This window comes from Parus major, chromosome 1A, assembly GCF_001522545.3.
Source record: "Parus major isolate Abel chromosome 1A, Parus_major1.1, whole genome shotgun sequence".
Taxonomy (NCBI): Eukaryota; Metazoa; Chordata; class Aves; order Passeriformes; family Paridae; genus Parus; species Parus major.
Genome location: NC_031773.1, coordinates 63,929,586 through 63,953,122, shown reverse-complemented (window position 1 = coordinate 63,953,122; position 23,537 = coordinate 63,929,586). Strand labels below are relative to the sequence as shown.

General features: G+C 39.8%; 2 protein-coding genes and 1 long non-coding RNA gene across 8 annotated transcripts in view; 2 read left to right on the top strand and 1 right to left on the bottom strand.

The window, feature by feature from the left end:
• The window catches only part of PPARA (peroxisome proliferator activated receptor alpha), a 32,977-nt gene extending 23,764 nt beyond the window's left edge, over nt 1-9,213 (top strand). For all 6 annotated transcript variants that reach the window (XM_033514809.1, XM_015627317.3, XM_015627316.3 and 3 more), the window contains 2 exons: nt 1,337-1,784; nt 1,961-9,213. In XM_033514809.1, the coding sequence (XP_033370700.1) occupies nt 1,337-1,784; nt 1,961-2,208 (696 nt within the window). In that variant the 3' untranslated portion in view covers nt 2,209-9,213. The remainder of the gene's footprint in view (nt 1-1,336; nt 1,785-1,960) is intronic.
• Nucleotides 8,807-21,824, bottom strand: CDPF1 (cysteine rich DPF motif domain containing 1). Its single transcript, XM_015626922.2, is given in 4 exon segments — nt 8,807-12,334; nt 18,216-18,274; nt 18,277-18,326; nt 20,731-21,824. Coding segments are annotated over 4 exon segments (507 nt in total). The 5' UTR covers nt 20,988-21,824; the 3' UTR covers nt 8,807-12,193.
• A 596-nt stretch (nt 21,825-22,420) lies between these two features.
• LOC107204107 lies at nt 22,421-23,537 on the top strand. Its single transcript, XR_001521471.2, has 2 exons — nt 22,421-23,117; nt 23,222-23,537. It is a non-coding gene; the product is annotated as an uncharacterized LOC107204107 (long non-coding RNA).

The following is a 23,537-nucleotide window of genomic DNA, read 5'->3' as shown; positions in this document are numbered from 1 at the left end:
TCTTTGGCACAACTATAATTCATTTCAGAATGAATGAGCATTTTTCATGATGGTGTGGTGTAATTTTTTAATTTAGCTCCCAAGTCCTCAGCCATGCCTCTTTACTGCACACTGAAATTATGTTAATTTTTTTTTTAATGAACTCTTTAAAATGGTGTACATTATTAAAGGTTTAGAAATATGTGTGCTGTTTCTTGCGTTGTCACTTTCCACTCATATCCACTTTCCCATGGAAAGTTCTGCTTTGTGTAACTGTGCTGAATTGAGATGGAATGTGCGGTAGCCATAAACATTTAAAAATGGACAACCATACGAACCTGGCTTGTTGGAGAGTTTTCTGAATGAAACAAGTGAATCCTATGAGCTCCTGACAGAACACCATGTGTTCCCCATGCTATTTAATCTGAAATGAGCAAAACAGCCCAGGGAAGGTGGTTGGTGTGTATGGAACTAAATTTCTGTTCAAGGTCAGTAACTGTGACTGTGCTAGGCTGGGAAGCACTGGGGTTTGTTGTTTTTCTTTAGTGGATTGGACTTTGTTTTGGTTGTTGCTCTGCAGATACATATAAAAATATTTTTGAGCTCTGATTGTTTGTAAGAAGGTCTGAATGCTGCTTTTGCTATGATGTTTTAAGAGAGTGGCTCATCTATTTGTAAAGCATGTACCTTTCCAAACAAAGGGGATTATGGAAAAAAGCAAATTTCGTGTTTGCCATTCTAGTGGGATTCTATGTTTAGAGATGACTCAGCACCAACTGCAGCTAGAAAGTTGGGACAGCTGGGACATTGTCTATGAAAATCTGATACTAAAACACAAGAGTAGTGCAGGGTTCACATTCCTATGCAAATATGCTGCCCTAGGTATTGAAATGACTGTTTGTGTTCCCCCTAGGGTACTTCAGGAAAGCATCATGATGCGCATCAATTGTAGTTAGTTTAGGAATCGATAGGAGTGTAGGCAGAATAACCTGGGCTTCTGGAGAAGGTAATACAAGTCTTTTGTGAACCCTCTAGGACTGGCTCTCAGATGGATATGTGCATACTAAGCACAGGAGTGCTGGAGCTTTGCTGTAACTATTAGATAAAAGTAAATTAAAGATATGCCATACATCTTTACATTTGACTATTTGCATTGCTGTTTGCAGAGCAGACTTGTTAGGTATTGCAGTTTATCATACACTGTTGGTCTTGATGAGAAGTATAAAAGAACTCAGGGTTTATTGATAGTTGAGGACTGATTAGCATGGAAGTTAAAGTTTATCAAAATTCTTATTCTTTAGGAAGAAAACAATAACCATTATTTAGTGACTGAACTATTGGGTTTTTTTCTCTGTAGCCATTTGTCATACATGATATGGATACCTTATGTATGGCAGAGAAGACCCTGGTAGCAAAACTGGTAGCCAATGGGATTCAGAACAAGGAAGCAGAAGTTCGAATCTTCCACTGCTGCCAGTGTACATCTGTGGAGACTGTCACAGAACTCACGGAATTTGCCAAATCCATCCCTGGCTTCTCCAACCTGGACCTGAACGATCAGGTGACACTACTGAAGTACGGGGTGTATGAAGCCATATTTGCCATGTTGGCCTCTGTGATGAACAAAGACGGGATGCTGGTGGCCTACGGGAATGGATTTATAACCCGGGAGTTCCTGAAAAGCCTGAGAAAGCCATTCTGTGATATAATGGAGCCAAAATTTGATTTTGCAATGAAATTCAATGCACTGGATTTGGATGATAGTGATATATCCCTTTTTGTTGCTGCCATTATTTGCTGTGGAGGTAAGCATTACATATTTATTCTCTAAGGTAGTAAAATTTAATATTTCCTTCTCATTAATTAAAAATTTTAATGGAAAAGCTTCTATCCTCTGGAAGATTCAATTCTGCCACTAACTACACTTTGAGAAGTCATTATAAAATTATGACATGTATTCTTTTGCTTGTTTTGAGAACAGATCGTCCTGGTCTTGTAAATGTAGGACACATTGAAAAAATGCAGGAGAGCATTGTGCATGTACTGAAACTTCACTTGCAAAACAACCATCCCGATGACATCTTCCTCTTCCCAAAACTTCTCCAAAAAATGGCTGACCTCCGACAGCTGGTCACAGAGCATGCTCAGCTTGTTCAGATAATCAAGAAGACTGAATCTGATGCACATTTACACCCTTTACTACAGGAAATCTACAGGGATATGTATTAAGGACTTCTAGTATTTTTTCCACAATATTTAAAGACAGAGAAATACAGATGGGAGCAAAACTACTCGTACAGTTACATGCTGTTCACTCAGCCCAAAGCAGGAAAAATCAAAAAACTGGGGAACTGAGTGCTACATTTTGGTTTGGGATCTTTTGTCCTCTTTTGAAAAAGTGCTGCAGAAAAATACTGGTCAGAGTGCTCAATGAAGTGTCTTACAATGGTTCTTTTATTTGGAAATTTGAAAAGATTGGTAAGGAATACATATTTGTATAATAAATCAGAATGTTAAGTAACAGAAACAATCAAAATTGAATTTCCTCTTGGCTTAATCATTTTAGTGTTAATATAACAAACTCAGCACCTTCCTTCCAGGTATCTGCACAATCAGAAAGAAAATGCACTTTTGCTTAGTGGTAATTACTGAGAACCAGGTAACACTTTTTCTTAAAGTATTCAGTCTAGGTGTAGCAAATGGCTGGATATTACTGTCCATACACTTCTAAAAATTTGGAAAGATCTTTGATCCATTGCTGCTTTAATTCCATGAAATGATGTACAGCTTCATCTAGTGTTATGTTGGCATATTTAGGGTTAGCATGTTTAAAAGACGGTTCTCTTATGAAATTAAAATCCAAAGAGTTATTTAAAATACAGCAGAGATGCTCCAACAGGTGTGTCTTGAAGAGTAAACATGATAAACTGATGGGACCTTTTTGTTTCAAAAGTCTTTCAAGGAAATGTGAAAACATACCCTGTATTTTTGTAGAACTTATAATAGCTCAGGATGCAGTTTTGACATAAAAATACTATTTTGAATTAGCAAGAGTTTTGGAGAGACTGAAAAATCTGATCCTACCCCAGGAAAAAAAAATAATTTTAACTTTCCAGCAGTGATAGCTGATTCCAAAGGAATGATTGGATAGGAAAGGCACCGGCTTCCTTTAAGTGTCTTGGCAGTGTAGTTGTTCGGACCTGTTTACTTTTCTGATGAATACACTTCATTTTTTACCCACTTGGATATTTTTCTATTCCTTCTTCGGCCTCATTGATAGAAGTTATTTGGTACTTGTTTTCACCAGATTTCGTCCTTGTGAATAAGGTGACAGAAATACCATGAACAGTGTTTGTAGGTGTCAGACTGTGTCATAGTATGAAAGGCAGCACAGCTGAGAGTAAGTTTATCGTGTTCCTAGGAGTAAACTGATTTTTACAATAGCACTTGATGTACTCCTGGTGCAAAATAAGCCAAAAGGTAATGGCTTCCTGACTGTGCCATTTCATGGGCTCTTTCCTCAGAAAGCTGCCCAGAAATCCCAGCTGCATGCAAGGCACTCTGCTGTTTCTCTTTCGTTTCTTTGATACAGTAACTTCACATTATTACCTCCTAATTTTACTTTCTGTTTCACAAAAAAACGAGGTCTCAGGAGCAACTCCAGTATTTTCACTACAGTTAAGCTTTCAGTGGCACAGGAGGAGACTTTGTACTTGTTTTATTTTTTGTAGCACATTTGAAAACACCAGTATCTTCACTGCAAGGATTGAGTGATGAAGTGAGAACATCACACTGTCATTCCTATTTTAGTGGCAATGCTTGTTTCTGTCCAGGCCCACGGACACAGCTGGACACTGGAAAAATTAAAGGTTTAAAGACAACTTGGGGTTTATCTGGACAATGATTGTGGCAGAAGTTATAGATAAATATAGATATATTTAGTGTAAAATATTGAACCATGGGCCCCAAATTTGGTGAGCATCTAGGGCAGGATAGAAACAGTAACTGCATGTGCACAAAACTTCCTCCCCTTCCCTGTTGTCAGCAGGAAGAACAGGCCTCAAGCACTGAAAGAGGAATGTTGGTCTTGCCAGGAACCCTCAGATGAGAATGGGCTGCCTTTTGTGTCCAAGAGCAGTACACAGTGTGCCCTCAGAAACAAAGAGAGGATTTTAGGAATGCTGCTGCTTTATTCTCCCAGCCAACCCTGTTTCACTGAGGAGCTGTGGGGTTTAGGCCATGGAAATAATTGATCTGCAACATTGCTGATGCAAAAAGTTGTCAAAATATCAGCCATTCTGGGAAGGTGTTCTGAAACTGTAGGAGCCAACTGCTAGTTTATCTTCTGAAAAACATGGATAACTTTAATTATTCTCCCCCCAAAACACAGATTTTTGCAGAGGGCAAATTTCAAAGTTGTATTCCATAGTCTAGGTGTACTGTAGGTTCTCAGGAAAATCAGACCCAGTATGCCTAACTATTTTTCCAGCTCTTGTTCTCAAAAGTGGCTAAAACACTTTAGTAATACTTAAAAACATGGAAAATTAATAATAAATACTTAAATTCTTAGCTAAGCTATAAAGAATTGCAAATAGATTAACTCAGTGAAAGACATAACATTTAGTTGTTTTAGCAGCTATTTGTAACAAGGTTCTGTTACTAGCATGAGAAAAGTGCATAATTTTTTTTTGTTATTTGAAAACCAGCAAGAAATTTTTGACTACGTCCTTGGACATTGAAAGTTTGATTTCTGATTTAAATTAAATTGCAGACCCTTAATGAGAAGAAAAAAATAAAAAAACCAAAGAAGACATCTCTGAATTACCGAAATATGAACAAGATGTTAACACAGCCTAAAATTCTGGATGGATTCCACTGCCCACACTGCTGCCCCTTGCACATTCCCACAGTTACTTCAAAGAGTGGCACAGAGCAGACAATTCCCTTCCCAGAGAAGTAATGGCAAAAGAACTTCTAATTTCTACATTACGCTTTAAAGGAATTACATTTGCTCCTTCAGGAGGTGACTCCAGCAGGTTTTGGCCAAGGAGATTTTAAGGTTACTCAGTTTATGTCCTTTTTTTTTTTTTTAATTTGGAGTCCAAACTAGTCTCATACCTATTTCTGATTTATTACTTCATTATTTCCCCTATGTGCAGATAAACTAATACTTTAAAGTACTCCATCTATGGAGGGAAGTAACGTCATCATATTTTAGGATTAAAATGGTATTAAAGATTTACTGGCTCATCAGGTACCGTCTGGATCTGATTCTTACCAACATAATTCATTTTACTATCATAGCATGGAAGAACTCTGGTTAGCAACCAGGCCCCACAAACAGCTTAAGGCAACAGATAGGAGATGGATAGAGAAATATCCTGAGAAACAATGGTATGACTTTAGTTTTCAGAAAACCTACAGATTACTCATTTTTGATCATTGTTTGAGGGGAAAATATTTATTTATTTGGTGCCCTAGGTACTTTTTGTCAAAGGGGAAGGGGGGAAGAAAAGGAAGGTTTTGTGCCAAGTATTAGGGAAATCTGTTCATTCTTCTCTCCTTAAATATTTCCTTTAAAGCTGCTGTTTAAAAAAAGTTAATTACTTTGTACCTTTCAACATTTCTGATCCCACTTTTGCTTTAAACACAAACTGACACCTGAAAGTTTCCACTTACAGAAGCTGCATCTTTCATCACATCTAAAGAAACCATGTTTTGCATTAATTGCCATTTCCATGTGCCTTTGTGCTTTGGTTCCAGCAGCTGCTGCAGTGCTGCCAGAGAGCAGTTTGCATTATTCCTGCCCCACGCAGATCTCGGAAATACCAGCAGTTGCACTAAGCTCATTCTCATGAGAGAGAGTTGGCACAAGGCTGTACATCAAAAAGCTTATAATAAGCATTTAAACATTTGTTTGTTTATTCAAACTGCTGAAACTCGGGTAGATTTATTCATCACGAGAGCTGGGTCACATACGATTGAGTTTGAATTTCCTCCTTATTTCTAATAGAAAGCCTGGACAAACTTAGGCCCCATCTGAGGCAGAATAACTTGGGGATATTGTGCTGTGGCTGCAGAGGAACAGTTTCAGTCTCTCCTGAAAAGCTCCCTGTGACTTAGCTGAAAATCTGCAACTGCATTTGACAAATGCATTTGCAGCTGTTATGGTACTGTTTAACCATAAGGTCTTACAAATAATGGTCCCTCTCAGAAACCTCTCGTCTTTTAGGAGGTGTTGGAATGTAAGGTGGAGCGTGGTTTCTGTGCTTGCTTATGTCCCAAGTGCTTTCCTGATAATCAGCTGCATATAATTTTTGTATTTAGGTTTAATCAGCTTTATTATCCTTCTTTTACTTGGAGATTTAAACTATATGTGGGTTTGATCTAAGATTATTGATATTGTTATGTGTTGTGGGATTTTTTTAATTTCAGGTAATACCATTTCTTTATGTTTCAATTGATAAAATACAAGAATATAATTGCAAGGTATAAACTTTTAAGTTTATATAACTAAATTAATTACAGAGGTGCTTAAAGAAAAATGTGTAAATTATTTAATTTAAATATTTGTTACATACTTCATCTTGTGAACCCTTTGTACAGTGAGGAAGTATTTACTTTTATGGGCTAAGGATGAAGGGGCTGATGTCAAAAACAAATAGCTATTTATTCCTGTCTGGTCTTTATTGCTGTATCATTTGTGAAGAACTATCACAAATTCTTCAAAGTTATCAGTGCTTGATGTTGATGATTATAACAATACTTCAAAATATATTTTCACATAGAACACAGACTTCCTTTTATTTAATTTTAATAAAAGCAAGTCTTGTTGAGGAATAGCTGCAATCCCAAAATCAAGTTTTTAATTCAAGTTCACCAATAGGAAAAATGGTGTGGACAACTGAGTTCATCTTTCTTTTGCAGCATGGTAGCTCCTTTTCTTTTGAAAAGAGCTAAAAAGAAGCTGCATTTGGTTAGTGCACCAGTTTCTGAGGAACTGACTTGTGGCTTACTGGGAATAACAATGCGTACTCTGGATTATTCCCTGCCACCTGCCCTGAGGGCAACCTGCTGCTTTTATAGATGTATTTCAACAATGATTTGGCAGCGCAAAACAAAATGTTGAAATTGCATTATTGGCTTCTGTACAGGAGGGTTCCTGTGGGATTTTAAATAGAATTCAGAGTCTGTTTAGATGGATTCTGTGTCTGGTGCATGCAGGTGTGACAGTCTGTGCCTACAGCATCCTGCTAAGGAAATCTGATATAGGGACAAAGGTATCTACCTTTTATTTTGCTGTGTGAATCACCACACACAATAGCTATTACAAGCACAATCTATTACAAATGTTCTAGCTATCATTTGTAGTTACTGCTTTTCATTTGTAACATGTAACATTTTATTTCCTCAAATTGCTGCAACTTGGCATTTTCACTTCATCAGTGTCACCACACAGGTATGTTGCCTCCTAAGGTGTTTGTGTCATGTTTGCAAAAGCTCTGCTGGACTTCCCTGTGCTAACCTGAAGCGACTTCCTTTACATTGTCACTTCACATGACACAAACCATCTGTGTAACTGAGCCCATCCTAAGGAAGGCTGTTTCCTCCTTTTTTCTATTGTGCTCGCAGGTTTTTAAAATCTTTTTCTGCTTCTGAAGCTGGAGTGGTTTTTATCTTGAGCTCCTTTATTGCATCAGTCAATCTTGTCAGATTCCATTGCTGTGGATGTTTTGAAACAGAATTCCTGTTGCAAGGACCTCAATTTCAGATGAGCTGCCTCTGCCAGGGGATAGGCAACATGCACAAGAGACTGATCTGATTACAGGCTGGACCTTAAATAAGGACTGCAAGATCAAGCATAAGGTACTTAAAATAGTTTCACTATTTGAAGTACTAGTAGTATTTTGGTGTCACTACTTGAAGTACTAGTAGTATTCTGGTGTATTTTCTCAGGTTGGATATGCAGGTAATCCCTGTCATGGTAAAGACACCAGCCTTATGCTCAATGCCAGGAGTTTCATAGCATTCTTTCTACTCGGAAGAAAAATGATTGGCAGAATCTTCTCTTGGGGAAGTCCTGAGCCACTGAAATCCCAGCAGCACACCAGTCCTGGGTTGTACTGCGGATATGTAGGAGTGCAGTGTCACCAGGCAGCCTGTGTGGGATGTGCTGCAGAGCTGGGAGCAGGTCACCACCCCACAAACAGCCACGCCTGCTCACCCCAGCCCATCCAGGGGCTCACATGGCTCATCCCCACACACACAGCAGCTCTCTCCATGCAGTCACAGTACCTTGGGCCTTTGGCAGAGGAGGAATGTGCATGGTTTAGTTACATCTTAGTAATAACGAGTCTAACCAACATTTCAGTGCTATCGATGTGATCCAGACCCTCCTCTGAGTGGCTGGACGAAGTCTGGTTTAGCAGCTTCTCGGGGGAGCTGCCTCCTGTGCAGCTCCTGCTGTTTCACAGCTCTTACAGTTGCTCAGAATTTCTCTAGGAATGCAGCACCACAGCTTAAGTGACCTGGGATGTTGAAGCCCTCCCTTATGTCTTAAATGGTCTGTTATCTGGTAGGACACAAAAAAAGCACAGTGGTGTTAATGTTGCCAAACCCTAATCAATAGAGCTAATAAGTGTTTCATTAAATCAAGATATCAATATTAAAGAGAAAACAGAACAGCTTATTGTTTCCAGGCATCTGTTTTTAAGAGGTTTTGGGTACATTTTACTACAGTAAATAGAGAATGTAGAACGAGCAGACATTTCTTTCAAGGAGTAGTCAAACCTAATTCTCATGGAATGCTTGTTTCCCAGTAAAAACCACTAATTCAAGCCAAGTTCCCAAGTGTTTTTCTGTTAGAACAATGCAAATGACACTTTCAAGGACAAATGGATGCCCTGGTCTTGCAGGGATTTTTAGGAAAGACAACATATCTTGCACTTGTGAATGTTTTAAGTCGCACATAGCTACATACAACGATGCATTCTCAAGCGTTACCAGCCTACTGATCTAGGATGAAAAAACTTGAACTAAATATTTTTTTTTTCTTTTTTACATTCTGATTTTCTTCTGCCTTCTTTAAAAATAAAAGGTTGAATTCACAGTGTTTGTATAAAGACTGGTAGGAAGCTATGTGCTTTAATCCTTTCAGACTGAATGTAAACCAACTTAATTTGAAACAGTTTTGCCTTAATGGTTTTAAAAAAATAAAGTATTTTTAAAAGTGAATTTAATGATTTGTGCTGATCTTTTATCTCCAGGAAAGGAACTCACTGCAATGTGACATTCAAAAGGCAGCACCTTAAAGCACTTAAGCACCTTAAAGCACTGAAGCACCTTAAAGTACTGATGCTTCCCTGAGTATTGTTAGACACCTTTTGAAGCAGGAGTGGGTGTGTAACATACTCAGAAACATTTAATACGGATTTATCTATATATATATATAACCTAAGTTTGGTGCTGACCCACCATCCAGCTGTGATCTTTCAAATTCTCATGGGTTGTATGGCTGGTTTGAAACATCCATGGAATTCAACAAGTAAAAAGTGAACTTCTGTGTAAAGTGCAGCACTGACTAATTGAATGAAGATATCTTCAATTAAACCAGTCAGGGAAATACGTCACAGGTAGCTGTTTTCCTTTCCAGAATCTGGGGATATTTTAAGCTGGTAAGAGAGTGCTGAAGTGAAAACTACAGAGAAGACTCAGGTTTCTTCATCAGCTGTGCTCAGGAGCATGGAAGACCTGATGTTGAAAGTCCTTAGAGACCCCAATGAAAACAACCTGTAAAGGCTGTGCCTCCATGAAGAGCAGGAAAGGTTGGGCATGGTATCATTCAGGCTGTCAAATCACATACATACTAAAATATGATGATACTGAGACCATAATGCTCATGTTCAGTGGAAATACAAGAATGTGGAATATATGAGTTCTAACAGCTGGGCACAGATAATAATCCATTGTCATTCCAGGAAGTACCAAGTGGCATGTAGGGCCATCTCCTTTCCCTAAAGCATAGACCAGAGATGCCAGAACACATCTGCTGTCTCTCTGTGGTACCTGCTGACTTTACTGCACCTACCAGGTCTTCACAACCAGGTAACTCTGAAGCAGAGGCATCCCTGACTTGGTTCTTCCTGCTCTACAATAAATAACTGAGCTGTACTGAGCCATTAAATATTCTGTAGTTCTGTTCTGAGGTTCTGGTCCCTTTTAATACTGAGTTTTTTCTCCCTCCAGTTCAACATAACAAGTACTTAAAGGCAAGGCAATTTCTGAGGGCTTTAAATGACTCTTCAGTCACATTGTAAAGGCAAAGATAATGGTTATGAATAAATGAGATAACTGCATTTGTCTTAAAAGGGCACAGAGGAAGCTGAACAGAGGGAAAACGTCAGAGAGACGAGATTCCATTCTCACACGGGAACTGCACTAGGCAGGCTATTAAAACCTGCTTTTAAGAGTACAATCTGTCAGGAGCAATGGAAAATCCAAGAAATAAAATATTTCAAGGTATGTTTGCTGGTATAAACGTATCCTGTGATCTTACATAACCATGTTGCTTTGGCAGCTTGATTTTAAGACTGTATTTCCAAGGTGGGAAAGTGCTCTCTTCAGTTGTTGGTGTAGCACAGGACATGCCTCTGGTGTTTATACAGAACAGACACACCACAGCTTTTAAACAGTGTTCTTAACATGTAACTGAAATATAATACCATCCATCTTATATAAGTTTAGTATCGCTTTCCCTGAAAATGTAGTCTTTTGTAACTGCAAAAAAAAAGAATCTGAAATGTTGCCTCCTAACAGGGATCTTTTCTTCCACAATTAGAAACACACAAACATTTTATTTATTAAAGCATTTAAGACTTGAAAACGTTACTAACAGGTCCATTTTTGCTCCTCCAGTCACTGCAAGAAATTTCAGTCCTGAACAGAGGGCACCAGTATGCTAAGTTCAGAAAAAAGAAAGATTTTAGCATACTTAAATGTCCTAAACATCTCTTTGAAATCATGTTGATTTCTTTTAAGGGACACATGTTCATTCTACTGAAATGATCAATTTTTGATGTTGTCCTATTACAAATTATATGGATGGCAGAGTTGGAAAAAGGAGATGTTAACCAAGGCACTGAAGGTTCTGAAGCAATGACTAACAATAATTTGAGTAAAAAAAGATGATTTTGTGGTTAGGGAGTGTTCTAGATGTATCCTTAAGGCATGTGATTCTGGTTTTACATAAAAGCCACCTAAATCTTAAGACAGTCAAAACAGATAACTGAAGAAGTAACTTCATCAGATAACTGATTTTTGAGCTATACAAACTGCTGTTTTCATAAGGATGTTTAGCCTTTTTTCCTGAAACTGTGTTTCTGACATCCCTTTTACAGCTACAGTTTATTTGTCTGATTCAGGAAAAAATTGAGTGTATTAATGGAACTCTTCTATTTCCACATTAACTGCTTTGAAAGTGCAAAGGAAGTCATCTTTATTTACATTTATGAGCCAAATGTATTTGGAGTCCTGTACAGTTGCTGTGCTGACATGGACTGGAAGGTTAAGTGAAAAGTGACTGCAAGTGAAAGGGACTTGTAAATACTTTTATTGATTAAAGAAGCACCAACGTTCAGAGTCTCAAGTCTCAATGCTGTGATAGCATTAAAATTATTGAAAAATTTAGGTATTATATTTATGACATTTTCTCACAGCACTTTTATTTTAGACTTAAAAAAAAAAGCCTTAAATTCCCTGGCTAATGTAATCTTACCAGGACAGCACTGCCAGATTAACAATTGGTGTACACTGACTTTTTGGGTATATACTGAATTAAGATAGATCAATCTGTTTCAGAATTTCATAACACTGTAGGAGTGTCAAGAACAACACAAAGCACAAAAATAGCAAATGTGAAAATCTGGACATGGTTCCTGTGCTCTGTGCAGTCTGGTTTCTTACTGAAAGCATTTCACATGGTGACAGAAGGGTCATCTGCCTTCCTTTCTGGCTCCTCAGCACCTCAGAGCTGCTCCCTGGTGTGGCTGGCGCTGCACGGGGATATCTGAACCCAAGCCAAGGGCAAGGAAATGTGCTGCTCTCTGTAGTAGTGAGCTGATGAAGGTCACTTCTTTAAAAGGAGCAACCTGATAGTCTCCAGGCAGAGAGAGGGGAAACCCCAGCCAAAGAAATGTCTCTCTTGGTCCTTCAAGATTTATGCTTTGTATCCGTTTTTTTTGCAGGATTTCTGCTGGGGCTTCCTTTTATCCATGTCTTGTATTTCCAAAGGAAAGGGCTTTAGGTTTTCCTTCACGCAAGGGAGGCAGAAACTTTTGGAGGAGAACAGACTACAGTCCTGGCAAGAAAATAACATTACTAGCAGGATACACAAAATGGAAATGCTTACGTTCCTTTCTCATTAAACTACATTTATATTTAGAATTTTTCTAAAATTAATTATTCTTTGTCTCGGCTGAAATATTCCAGCAATTTAACTTTTTCTTACTCAATAATTCTAACATCTGGTTAGAGCCAACTGGGTGAAAAATAAAACCCCCAAATCAACAAATCGACCTTGACCAGCTCCCTGCTCCAGGGAACAGCAGCACCCATCCTTCAGCTGCCTTCTCCTTCCAGCACCATGCATGGGTTTCCTGGCTCACTGAATTCCAAATAGGATTTCATGGGTAAACTGCAGCTGGCATTGCTGATGGATTATACTTGGAGAGTGAATAAAGGTGTAAGAGATTCCATGGGTTTTACTGAAACAGCAAAGTTTTCCTTTAAGTCTTTGCTGATGAAGGTTTCTACCACCTGGGAGGATCTTCCAAATTCCTGCAATGATGTGTGAGACTTGGAGCCTCAGCACAGTCTCCCTCACCAATCTCCACAGAAATGGACTAAAGGCCAATACAAGTACCAAGTACTGGGGGCTCTCAAGATAGACAATCTTTTCCGTAACTCCTAAAAAAACTATTCTTACTTCCATTAATCCATGCACTTGTATTGTCCTAGGAACTAAAAAGTATCACAGTTATATCAATATCACAGAGGTGTCCAATAACCAGAGTAGTTAAATGAACTCCATTCATCTGAGACAATTCAAATGATATTTCATCTCTTACCCTCAATAAATGTATTCACTGGTTAAAACCAAAAACCACACCTGGTACTAAAGCTTGAGCTAATAGCTCTCCTCTGAACTCATGATATCAAAGTATAAAAGCTGTTGTGCATAAAGAAGATATTTTTGCTATCCCTGTTCTGTTCACTGCTCATACAGACCCAATATTTCTTTTTTTTCCCCAGGAGCTGTAACCAGATGCTAGTAATTGAATAGAAAGAAGCAAAACTGGTGGAATATATTTTTATATATTTGCAATGTAGTTTGAACAACTGGAAGATAAACTAATTAATATATTATTCCTTTGCTCTGCGATGAGACTTGACATCCCTGGTTCTCTTGATGTGCTGATCACCAAATTCCAAATAGGATTTCATGGGTAAGCTGGAACTGGTGTTACTGAGGGATTATTCTTGGGTACTTAAGAATAAATAAAGACATCAGTTTAGATAGAACTGGACATCTTCTGGGGAGAAATGGATTCCCTGGGTCTTACCTAAATAGCAAAGTTTTCCCCTTGCCATGGTCATTTGCAGCTGGCCTTTCTCTGGGAGCTAGGCTTGCATATTCCTGTGTTCCTCTCCTTGCTTTTGTTTCTTATGTCACTATCTGGGCTTTAGCAGCAGATTCAGCTGAAAATTATACCCAAATCACAATCAGCCTGCTTCTATGTGACTTGGAAGCTTGAGGAACAACGTCTCTTCATCTATTGTCCTTTTCTGTGTTGACTGCCAGGCCTCTTCATGGTCAGGAATGTGTGAGGCACAAGCCTCTGAAAAGCCCTGTAAGTGGATTTCAGTTGCACAACCTCCAGAGCCTATTGTTTTTTGTCTCTTGGTATCCTTAATACATTAAGCTGCCAGTTTAAAAGGGGAGATTAGAGTTTTAGGCTATTGTTGCTTGCATTGCCAAACGGCACACAGCCTCCCAGCTCCAAGGCTCAGGGCTCCCAGTGGTGGCCACTGGGCCATGGCAAAGGAGGGGAGGGGCTGTTCCTGCAGGTGGGATCCCTGATGTCAAGACAGCCCCTCACACAGGTGCTCAGCTTCCATTCTTTTGGCTGAAATGCTTTGCTACCTACTGCAGATTTTAGCCAACAGGAACTGGCAAAATCATGACTTATGAACAACCCTGAGCATGTACCTTTAGTCCCACTCTCTCACTCCTGGGATTTTCAGCCTAACTATTCTTTCAATGCCCTATGAATTAAACTTACTATTAGAGTTGAGCCCTTTTTAAAAACCCTTATCCTGGTAGAATTCTTTCATCTGTTTTCTCCCTTCCATGACCCAGACAGGAAGGGGCCATTTCAATTTAAAATTTCATAGTCCAATTCAGGCAAAACAGTACCGCCAAAGCATGCTGCCATCATTTATTTCTGTTCTGAATGAATCATGTCTGAAAGTAACATACATATACATATATATATATAGGGATGGTATCTTTACCACAATAAGGAAAGGAAAGGGAAAGGGAAAGGGAAAGGGAAAGGGAAAGGGAAAGGGAAAGGGAAAGGGAAAGGGAAAGGGAAAGGGAAAGGGAAAGGGAAAGCTCTGCCCATCCATATCCAGAACGGACCCTGCATGACTGGAAACTGAGTGGGAAGCAGCTGCAGTATTACATTTATCACTTAACTTTATAACTTACAAACATGTCCAAGGTCAGTGCTCCATGACCTTCTGCCAAGGTGAGCAATAAGGGATGAAACTTGCTCCATTTCCTCCTTTCTTCTCCAAAAGTCACCTTTTCTCCATGTCTTTAGAAAGTGTTGCAATAAAACAGAAGTAACTATTTTAAATTACCAATATAATATTGGTAATTTATTGGTCGGATAATATAATTTCCTCTCCCCTTTTCTGAAAGGGTAATAGGAGGAAGGGCACTCAACCTGGCCAAGGACTTTTAAAAGCATGTCTATTATCTTACTTTTTGTGTGGTTTTGACATGTTTTAAGACATTACAGATAATCATTGGAATTATTCCCAGTTGGATCAGAACTAATGGCACTTACCAAGGCACTCTGATAAATTACTTGAGCAGCGTGATACAGGCTACAAAATGATTGAAGTAAATTAACTGAGTGAAACTTCAGAGGATATTTGGAGATGTTCAAGTTTATGAACACTATACAGAACAGCTGCCAAGTTTATTGGCACAGCAACTGAAAGGAAATACACTTCAGCTACCATGGGTTTTCTCATGAAAAGCCTAAAATCTGATCTGTCTCTCAAGTCTCCTTAAGTACAAAAGCTAGCTAAAATTCCTTTGCCAAATCCAAGGTCAGAAAAGTCTTAATTTTGCCACACGTTAGCCTAATACTATTCTGAATTACCACAATATTAAAAGAAGCCTGTCACTAAAACCTTTCCAATTGGTCCAGCTTCTTTGCCAAGAGGCCCAAGAAAATATGATTTTCTTCAGCTTCAATTCCTATGTTTTGACATTTAACTCAGCTCAGGGGTGAATTGATATACTTGGGTCAAGCACAAGCAGGAACCACAACCACTAAGGAGATATTGTCCTAATTTTGTCCCTCTCTATTGCCTTGGATAAGTTTTTACTTCTCTGGACTTTTAATTTTCCCTACATAAAGAGGAATACTATGTGTTTACTTACTTTGTGGTGTGGGTGTTTGAAGCACTAATTATCATTTTTGCAGATCTCTTTCAATGTTACCTAAGCAGTATTGCTAAATTCATTTTGAAACCATAGTCATATGTGTGATTCACTATCTGGCCTGGCCAGTTTAGTAAGAAATTTATTCTCAATTATTTACAATCAATGTTTTACTTTGAGTGATACCATCAGGGAATCTTGAAAATTCAGATAACCAGCAGTAAATGACTGACAAATTTCCACAACAGGCAAAATAAGCAGGGCTTTCAAAAAGGTTAGAAGCTTCCATTAGCTTACAGCAAGTATTCATTCATTCATTCTTCCATTTATTGCCAAGACCTAGGTTAACTGAAAAAACCCATATATTTTCAAAGAAAGTCCCACCTTCATTCAGAAAAGCACAATGCAAAGATCCTGAGAGGCTGAAATGCTCTATTTCTGATTGCTCAAACTGCCACACTGGGAAATATCTGCTGAATCCTTCCTAAATTCAAGACACTTCACTTGGGAATGAAAATAGTTAAATGTGCTGAAGTTTGTCCCAAATGTGTCTATGTTGCCAATCCTCTGCTGTTAAAAAGGAAGGATAAACATGGCATGTCAGGGCAGGAATCAAGCCCCTAAGCCCAAACTTTTTGAATAGCTGCACCTGACTCCTCCTCATTGGGCTGTGTGTGAGAGGGAGTCAGCCCCTGCCACAGCAGGGACAGCAGGGAAGATCTTGCTCATATCATGTGAGCTTTGCCTCCACACAATTGCCCTGAGCAACCTGGCTCTGGAAACTTGAGCCCAGCCACCACAGCCACAACCAGAGGGTGCTGGCACTTCACCAAGTCAGAGCCTACAACTCCCTCTTGAAGCTTCAGAACAGGAAAAAAATAAAACCCCAAACCCTCTGAGCTGAAATCACTTTTGGTGATTTTCAGTCATTTAAAAGTCAGAAAAGACTTCAGAGATAGGATGTTGAGAAATTCTCCCAGTGCAGGTAGCCGGGCGTGCGAGTTCCCATGCCAGCTATACATGGTGCCATGGATGGTAGGAAGGAACTGGAGCCTCCAGCCACAAGCCAGGAATGGGCACAGATCCTTTTCCTAACAAAGGACTCAGGGCCCTGCATCACAGTCTGGGAGAGGACTGGTCACCCTGAGACTCTGCAGGAGCCAGTGAACAGCAGGAAGACCCCAAACCAGAAATTCTCCATGGGAATAGGCACACAGACTGTAGGGGTATAAAAACCCAGGGGTTTCTTTGTTTGGGCTCGTCCTGAAGGAAGCAGCCTGAGCTGTTCCTGCTGCTGCACCATTCAATTATTAAATCTTTTTTTCCTGAATTGGATACCTGACAAACCTGAGTAAGAAATTTCTTTAATGAGGAAATCAACACAATCAGGAGAAAGGCATTACTGCATGCTCCTCTTAGCCCATCCTTGCTGCTGACCGCCCACAATTCAGAACAGCAACTAAACTGGGCCAAATGTGCCAATATCCTTCTGGCTGTGTCTGCCCAACTCCCAGAATTTGAGACTAACAGCAAACAAAGGGGCCAGTTCTGCACTGAGAAGAAGGAATTAAGACAAATAATTTAATATTTGTTTTCTTGACTGCACTCAGATTTCACAGTTTAAGATTTCCTTTCAGCTGCTACTTCAGTTCATTTTTCTTCAGAGAACAGCATGGCATGGTACAAATCTCTTTCCTGCTCACTTTAAACGTTAACTTTTGCCAATAGGATGACAGCCCTGTGCTGTGAATGCAAACCTAACAATCCATGAACATTTATATTCCCTTCACAGAAAAAAACCCAATCTACTATTGTATGGGATCCATACTGCCCTTACAGTGTCATCTATATTGCCCTTGCATTCCCTGGTGCTAAGAAAGTAGAAAAGAGCACTCCTTGTGCTTGAGAGGCTGGACTGATCTCACCTGTAAACAGAAAACCCACAGATGCTGATTATTTTAATTTAATACTGAAAGATTCATCTGGCAGAATCCACAAGAACATACAATTATGTGTAGACATGATTTTCTGAACCTGAGAGAGTTTTAGGCTCTCAGGGGCTGAGCTGTTTCCCAAGGGAGTCTTTTGGGAAACTTTTTCTCTCTCAAGGACTGTTGTGTAAATAAGATTTCGGTTCTCAAAATAAGGACACAGATGTTCTGACAGTGTTTTTCTCTTGTCCCACCAATGGGATAAGGGAGGTGTTGTTCCTTGTATCAATCAGGTTAACCTGTATCAGGACACCTTATAAAAAGAGCTGAAAACCCCAAAATAAAGGCTTTTTGCCTCATGAAATAAAACCTCAGCTGTGTATCATACTTCGTGTCCACTAGCAACAAATATGTACAATAACATACATATAGTAGTTGGACTAGGGGGAATGGCTTGCCTTAAAACCTGATTATTTGGGATTTTGCTGTTTGATCTTTCTCTGACAGGTCACCAGGACTGGAACAAAAAGAAATTATTGAAGCGGCTTGTTTTGCTTGTTACTTACTGTACCAACACACACTGCTCTGCTACACAAACTGAAATGAGACCCAACAATGAGGAGTTGTCCTTGTCAGGGGTGAGAGGATCCTTCATGACATAGGCCTCTCACAAAAGCCTGCAGAAGAATAATTTCAGGCTTTTAAGTGTATACCTCACAGCAGAAGATGGTTGAGAGGGGAAAATTGTGGAGGCTGAAAAGTTATCAGCCCTTTGTACTTGATTTGCTCATCCTGCTGTTGTACCTGAGGCAACACAGCACTTCTGCAGCTCCTTTTCTCTTCAAAACCTTTAACTCTGTAGCTGCCTTCAGTCCTGTACTGCACTTTCTATCTCTCTTCCAACAGTAGAGCAATTGGTGAGCCTCTTAATGTCATCTTACTAAGGTTTTTTCAATGTTCTACCTTAAAGTAATTATCTTCTATTTTTTATGGCAGGCACCCCTCAGCATGGCCAACTTCAGTACCTTGTCAAGTCACCATTTCAATTGCACAGATTTTAATCAGAAGTCCTCTTCCAAAGCTGCATGCAAGTATAAAATATAGAGGTTTTTCTGCTCTTGGTTATGTCACTGCTGTAAAGCTGAGGTCTCCAACTCCTGAAAGTAGGAGCTACTAGCAGAGAGCCTTGCAGTTACCTCCAGTGTACTTTGTGTCACAGACAGTACTGCTTGCTCCAGGGGGTTGAGGGAGTGCATTTATTAATAATTTGACAACCTGCTTGGGAAAAACTAAAGCTTTATTTTTTTTCTGTGAGCTCCAAGCAAGATAATACAGAAGCCTGTTGAGTTTCTGTCTGCACAGGGCACCCAGTAAGGGCACCTGGATTGCTCTTGGGCTTAAGTCAAACTTGGATTATGGTAATAATATGGATAAAAGGTATTCTGCCAACTCATACTGCCTTCTCCTTGCTTCTGTACACACACAAGTGTGTACAGGAGTGTGTCCAGCACTGTGTTCCTCTCTTCTTTTTCTGTCCACTCAAACAGAAAATTATAAACAGAAAATTATAAGGCCAGGGCCTTCCAATGTTAGGAAAGATCAGGCATCTTACCATGGCAGATCACCCTGTCAACAAGTTCCTGGGGTACAGGGACTGTGCAAAGCTCCCCTTGCAGAATTCCCAGCCCTCATCAGTGCAGAGCCATTGGACAAGGCCTCCTGTCCAGCTTATTTACTGCAGCACTACATTTGGGACAGGTGAGCAAGCCAAGAAAGATGGGGTGTGAAGCTGTTTCTTAAAAGCATCTATAGAAGTGTGATGTTTCAGCATTATTCTTTTCCTTTTGGCACCTGGGCAATCCAAATAAAGCTGGGATGTTAACACTGAGCTTGGATAACCTAAATTAAGATTCACATTATTCAGGCTCTTCAGGAATGGACCTGATCAAAGGTGAGCCATTGCTCTGCTGAGTGGAAGAAGGAAAATTAGCAGCACTGTGGGGTTTGGAATGATGGAAAGACAGCTGCCTGAGGACAACAGCCCCAGCAGGTGGTAATCAACAGCTGTTTCCATTCTTTAAGAAACTGAGCAGTCTTATTAGGGTGAAATGCTGTATACATTCAGCAATACATACTCTAGATCCAGAGAGTTCCTGACCATGTCTGCTTGATGGATTTGTTGACCATGATGGCCCCCGCCAAGCTATTCATGCATTTAAAGCAAAATGCTTTATTTTATGGGGAGTTTAATGTCTGCAAACAAAGCTGTAACTGCATAATTTCTGGGCAAACTATCCCTACTTAGCAGAGAGAGAAAAGGCTTTGGTCTCTGAAAATATAAATACATAGTGAACATCCATACACCCTGATGTCACACAGTCTGACAAGGGATTGTCCAATCCACACAAAAAAGCACTGCTATTCAAAACTCCACATCATGCCAAATAGCTCTTAAGTGTTTTTGCTATATATATTTGTGGTGGTTCTAAAGCACTAGCTTTAAAAGGTTATAAAGTGTTATTCACAGAGTTGATCTCACTTTTTTAATAGTGAAAAAACTGTCAATTCTCAGAACTGGCCAGCTATTGGCCAGGTCTCAAGCAGAAAAACTCCCAGCAGCCTCCAGCAGCCTCTCTCAGAAACCTAACTTCCATGGGTGTTCCTCACTTTTTCTAAAATGCCAATTCATCACAAGATTTCATTCATGCTGTGTGTATGTATTGCTCACCTGAGAGAGGCTACAGTGAGGGAAGGGCTATTCCCAGAAATACCAGGCTGGCAGCCAGCAGTATTCTAGCAAAAAAATATTGGTATAGTAGAGTTGTCAGTGGAGCTAGAAAATAGGTTAAATACAAATTTTTGCATGTTATTGAAGCAGGGCACAAAAATTGATCATTGTCTTTCCTACCAATACTGCCAATTTTTAACATTCTTTCCCCTTGGTAAAAAGGAGATCACTTTAAGTACCAAGCTTCATGTTCAGGGTCAGTACAGCACATTATTGGGCTCATGCAATGAACACTACAAAGAATTCTAATGCTCATAGCAGAAATGAAGTCTGTGATCTCAGAGGGCACTTACACAATCGACTGTGAGTTTAGTGGCATCCACCCACAGTATGTGTACGGTGCTGGTAAATCACACAGCTCACATTTGAGCTCTCCTGATGTCTGAACTCCTTTGTGAGCATCCATTTTTAAGCTACCTGCAAGAAACACATTTCTTTTCAAATACATCTCATTTTTAAAACATCTCATTTCAAACACAAAAAAATCTTTTATCTTCAAAACACAATGCTGGAAACATATCTGCAAGAAGATTAAAGTGACCTGAGACATCTGGCTTTGCAAATTAAAACCCAGCAGAAAACTGACAATTGCAAACCTTGATTAGTAAATATTTTCTCCCAAATCAAATCAGTTTCCCATGTCCCAGTTAAATTTTTGAATTCCTTAGGCAGGTATATAAACTGCAGACTGGGATCCTGACTATAAAGTTCACCTATTAGTTTGGAACATCCATGAAATAACCCAAGTGACAAAGCACATGGCTGAGATCTCAAAAACCCTGTGTTCAACTGAGGTCTATACTCCCTAAGTGCTTCCCAGGACACTGTTCCCTATCTGCTCCTGTGCAGAATTCCAATCCAGTTTTGCAATGCCCATCTCCTCCCTCAAACTGGAGCCATTAAAGGGTTTGGGACCCCACTCAGGAGGCAGGTACCAGGAAGGTTAAGTGTTGCAATGAAAAGACTGTGTCTTTTTCTTTGCTTCTGGTTCACCTTGAAATAGAGTTTTGGAAGCTTACCCCTGGCTACCTGCTCCCATCTAGCTTTCTATGGAAATGAGGCCAATGGAATCACCCTATAACTTGATGAAGTGTTGGCCCATTCCAGCCACATGGGACAAAGGAGCAGACACCTTTAAAAAAGCTTAGGTACCATAACTTTTGTGAAGACAGGCAGAATGGGAAGACTGCTTTATCCTCCTGGAGAATACCCATATATTTCTATAAATAGGAGAATCTGCACTTAGGAAAGCTACTGTCCATCCTTCTGACAGGCTTCAGGCCTCACTACAAAGGTGTGGTCATCAGTCCCAAGATATAAAACTTAAGAAGTCATGCTCCATCAACTTTGGTGCTAAGAGATTACTTGTTTAAAATCCTGACCATTGCTTTACATTTGGGAAGCTTACTCTTCACTAATACCACTAATATTTGTTGAGAGTCACACCCTCAGCTTTTTCCAAAAGTATGGTGTGGTAAGTAGGCTTTTAGAATTGATTTTAGTCCATCAACAATCCTATCAAGCACAGCTAACCATGTGCCTGCCCAAAAATTGCACCAATCCATGAAAGAAATGTGGTTGCTTGTTTGCAAACTGGGTATCTTTGTTCACCTGTATCATTTTCTTGTACAGACAATTCACATTGTAATTATCAAGAAAATTACAGCTTTTAGCTAAAAACCCTCATGCTTTTCGTGGTGTGAAAAGTGTGCAACAGTGTTCTGCTGCAAACCAGTCAGCTTCTGGAAGAGAAACAGGGCTGGCATCATGTCGCTAAAGGACACAAAATGATTCACACAAACACTTTTCAGTGTTAGAACAGGAAAGAACCAATAACCTTTATTCTTTGACTCCAGTACTTATAGATTCTCAACAATGACCAGGGATTGGATAATTAAGTTCCCACTTTCCCAATCACACTGGTCATGTGAAATGTCCATCAAAAGATGTTTCTTTGAGAAGGAATGTGATAAACAACTTATGTTTATAGAACTTTCATGGGAAAGTAACTAAAACTATGAAAACATTATCAGAAGGCTTTAATTTTCAGGGCAACATCATGAAGCTATGAAGAGGTGAGCACCAGAAACCTGGGTTTGGGTGGTATCTCAGCAGGTAGGTTGTGTGTGCTCCCAGCTGAGCACATCCACGGCCTGCCAAAGGACAGCAGGGCATTACTACTCTTCCAGCTCTCAGCCCTCTTTCCCTGCAGACCTGATTCAGTACACTAAGGCTCCATCCCTATTCATGCTTCAGCTCAGAGGTTTCCTTTAGGAACAAATTGCCTGATTGTACCTCCTTACCACACAGGTTTGCAACACCGAACAGTCTCACAGCACACAAACCAGAGGGTTTCAGAAGAAACAGATCAAAAGATGTGCTCCAGAAGCACATCCAGAAGCACTTAACACACCCCAACCTGAATGTCCAGCTGGTGGCCACGTAACCTACAGACTGGCACCAGAGGTGATCTGAAACATCCCAAAACAGAGAATGGGCAGCTTGTATCCAACACCTAAAACCTTGGTCCATGATTTCAGTCTTGCTAAATCACTCTAGTTACTAATGCAGTAACAAAAAAATACTTCCTAATCTTCTTCCAATTTTTTTTCTCTTTATTGCTTTTAAGGAACTAAACTGGCTTGTAGAGGAATCCAACAGCTGCCAACAGTAGAACAAGGTAAGAGGCAGAACTGCAGCACCAGCAGAAAGCAGGGCTGAGATGAGGGACCTTCACATCCCTCTTTTGGAGACAGTAAGTTGCTATTTCTGCTTGCCCAACAGAGTGAAACTGAATCCTCACAGACATCTGCTGACAAGGTAAACTAGGGGCAAGGTGAAGCAGAGCTGGGACTACTTGTCATCTAGAGTTCCAGAAGAACAGGGAGATCCTCAGAGACTACAGAGGCTTCATGACAGACACCATGTTCAGAAAGCCCTAGACTGTTAAACTAAAACATAATTTTGGAAATAATCTCCCTTACCTCATCACTTCTTTACCACCAGCCTTTCCACTGTCATTCCTGGCTTTTCAGTAGCACAGTAGCTTCATATGTAACACAAATGGGGCTGGACACTGGATTAATAAATAAATTCACCT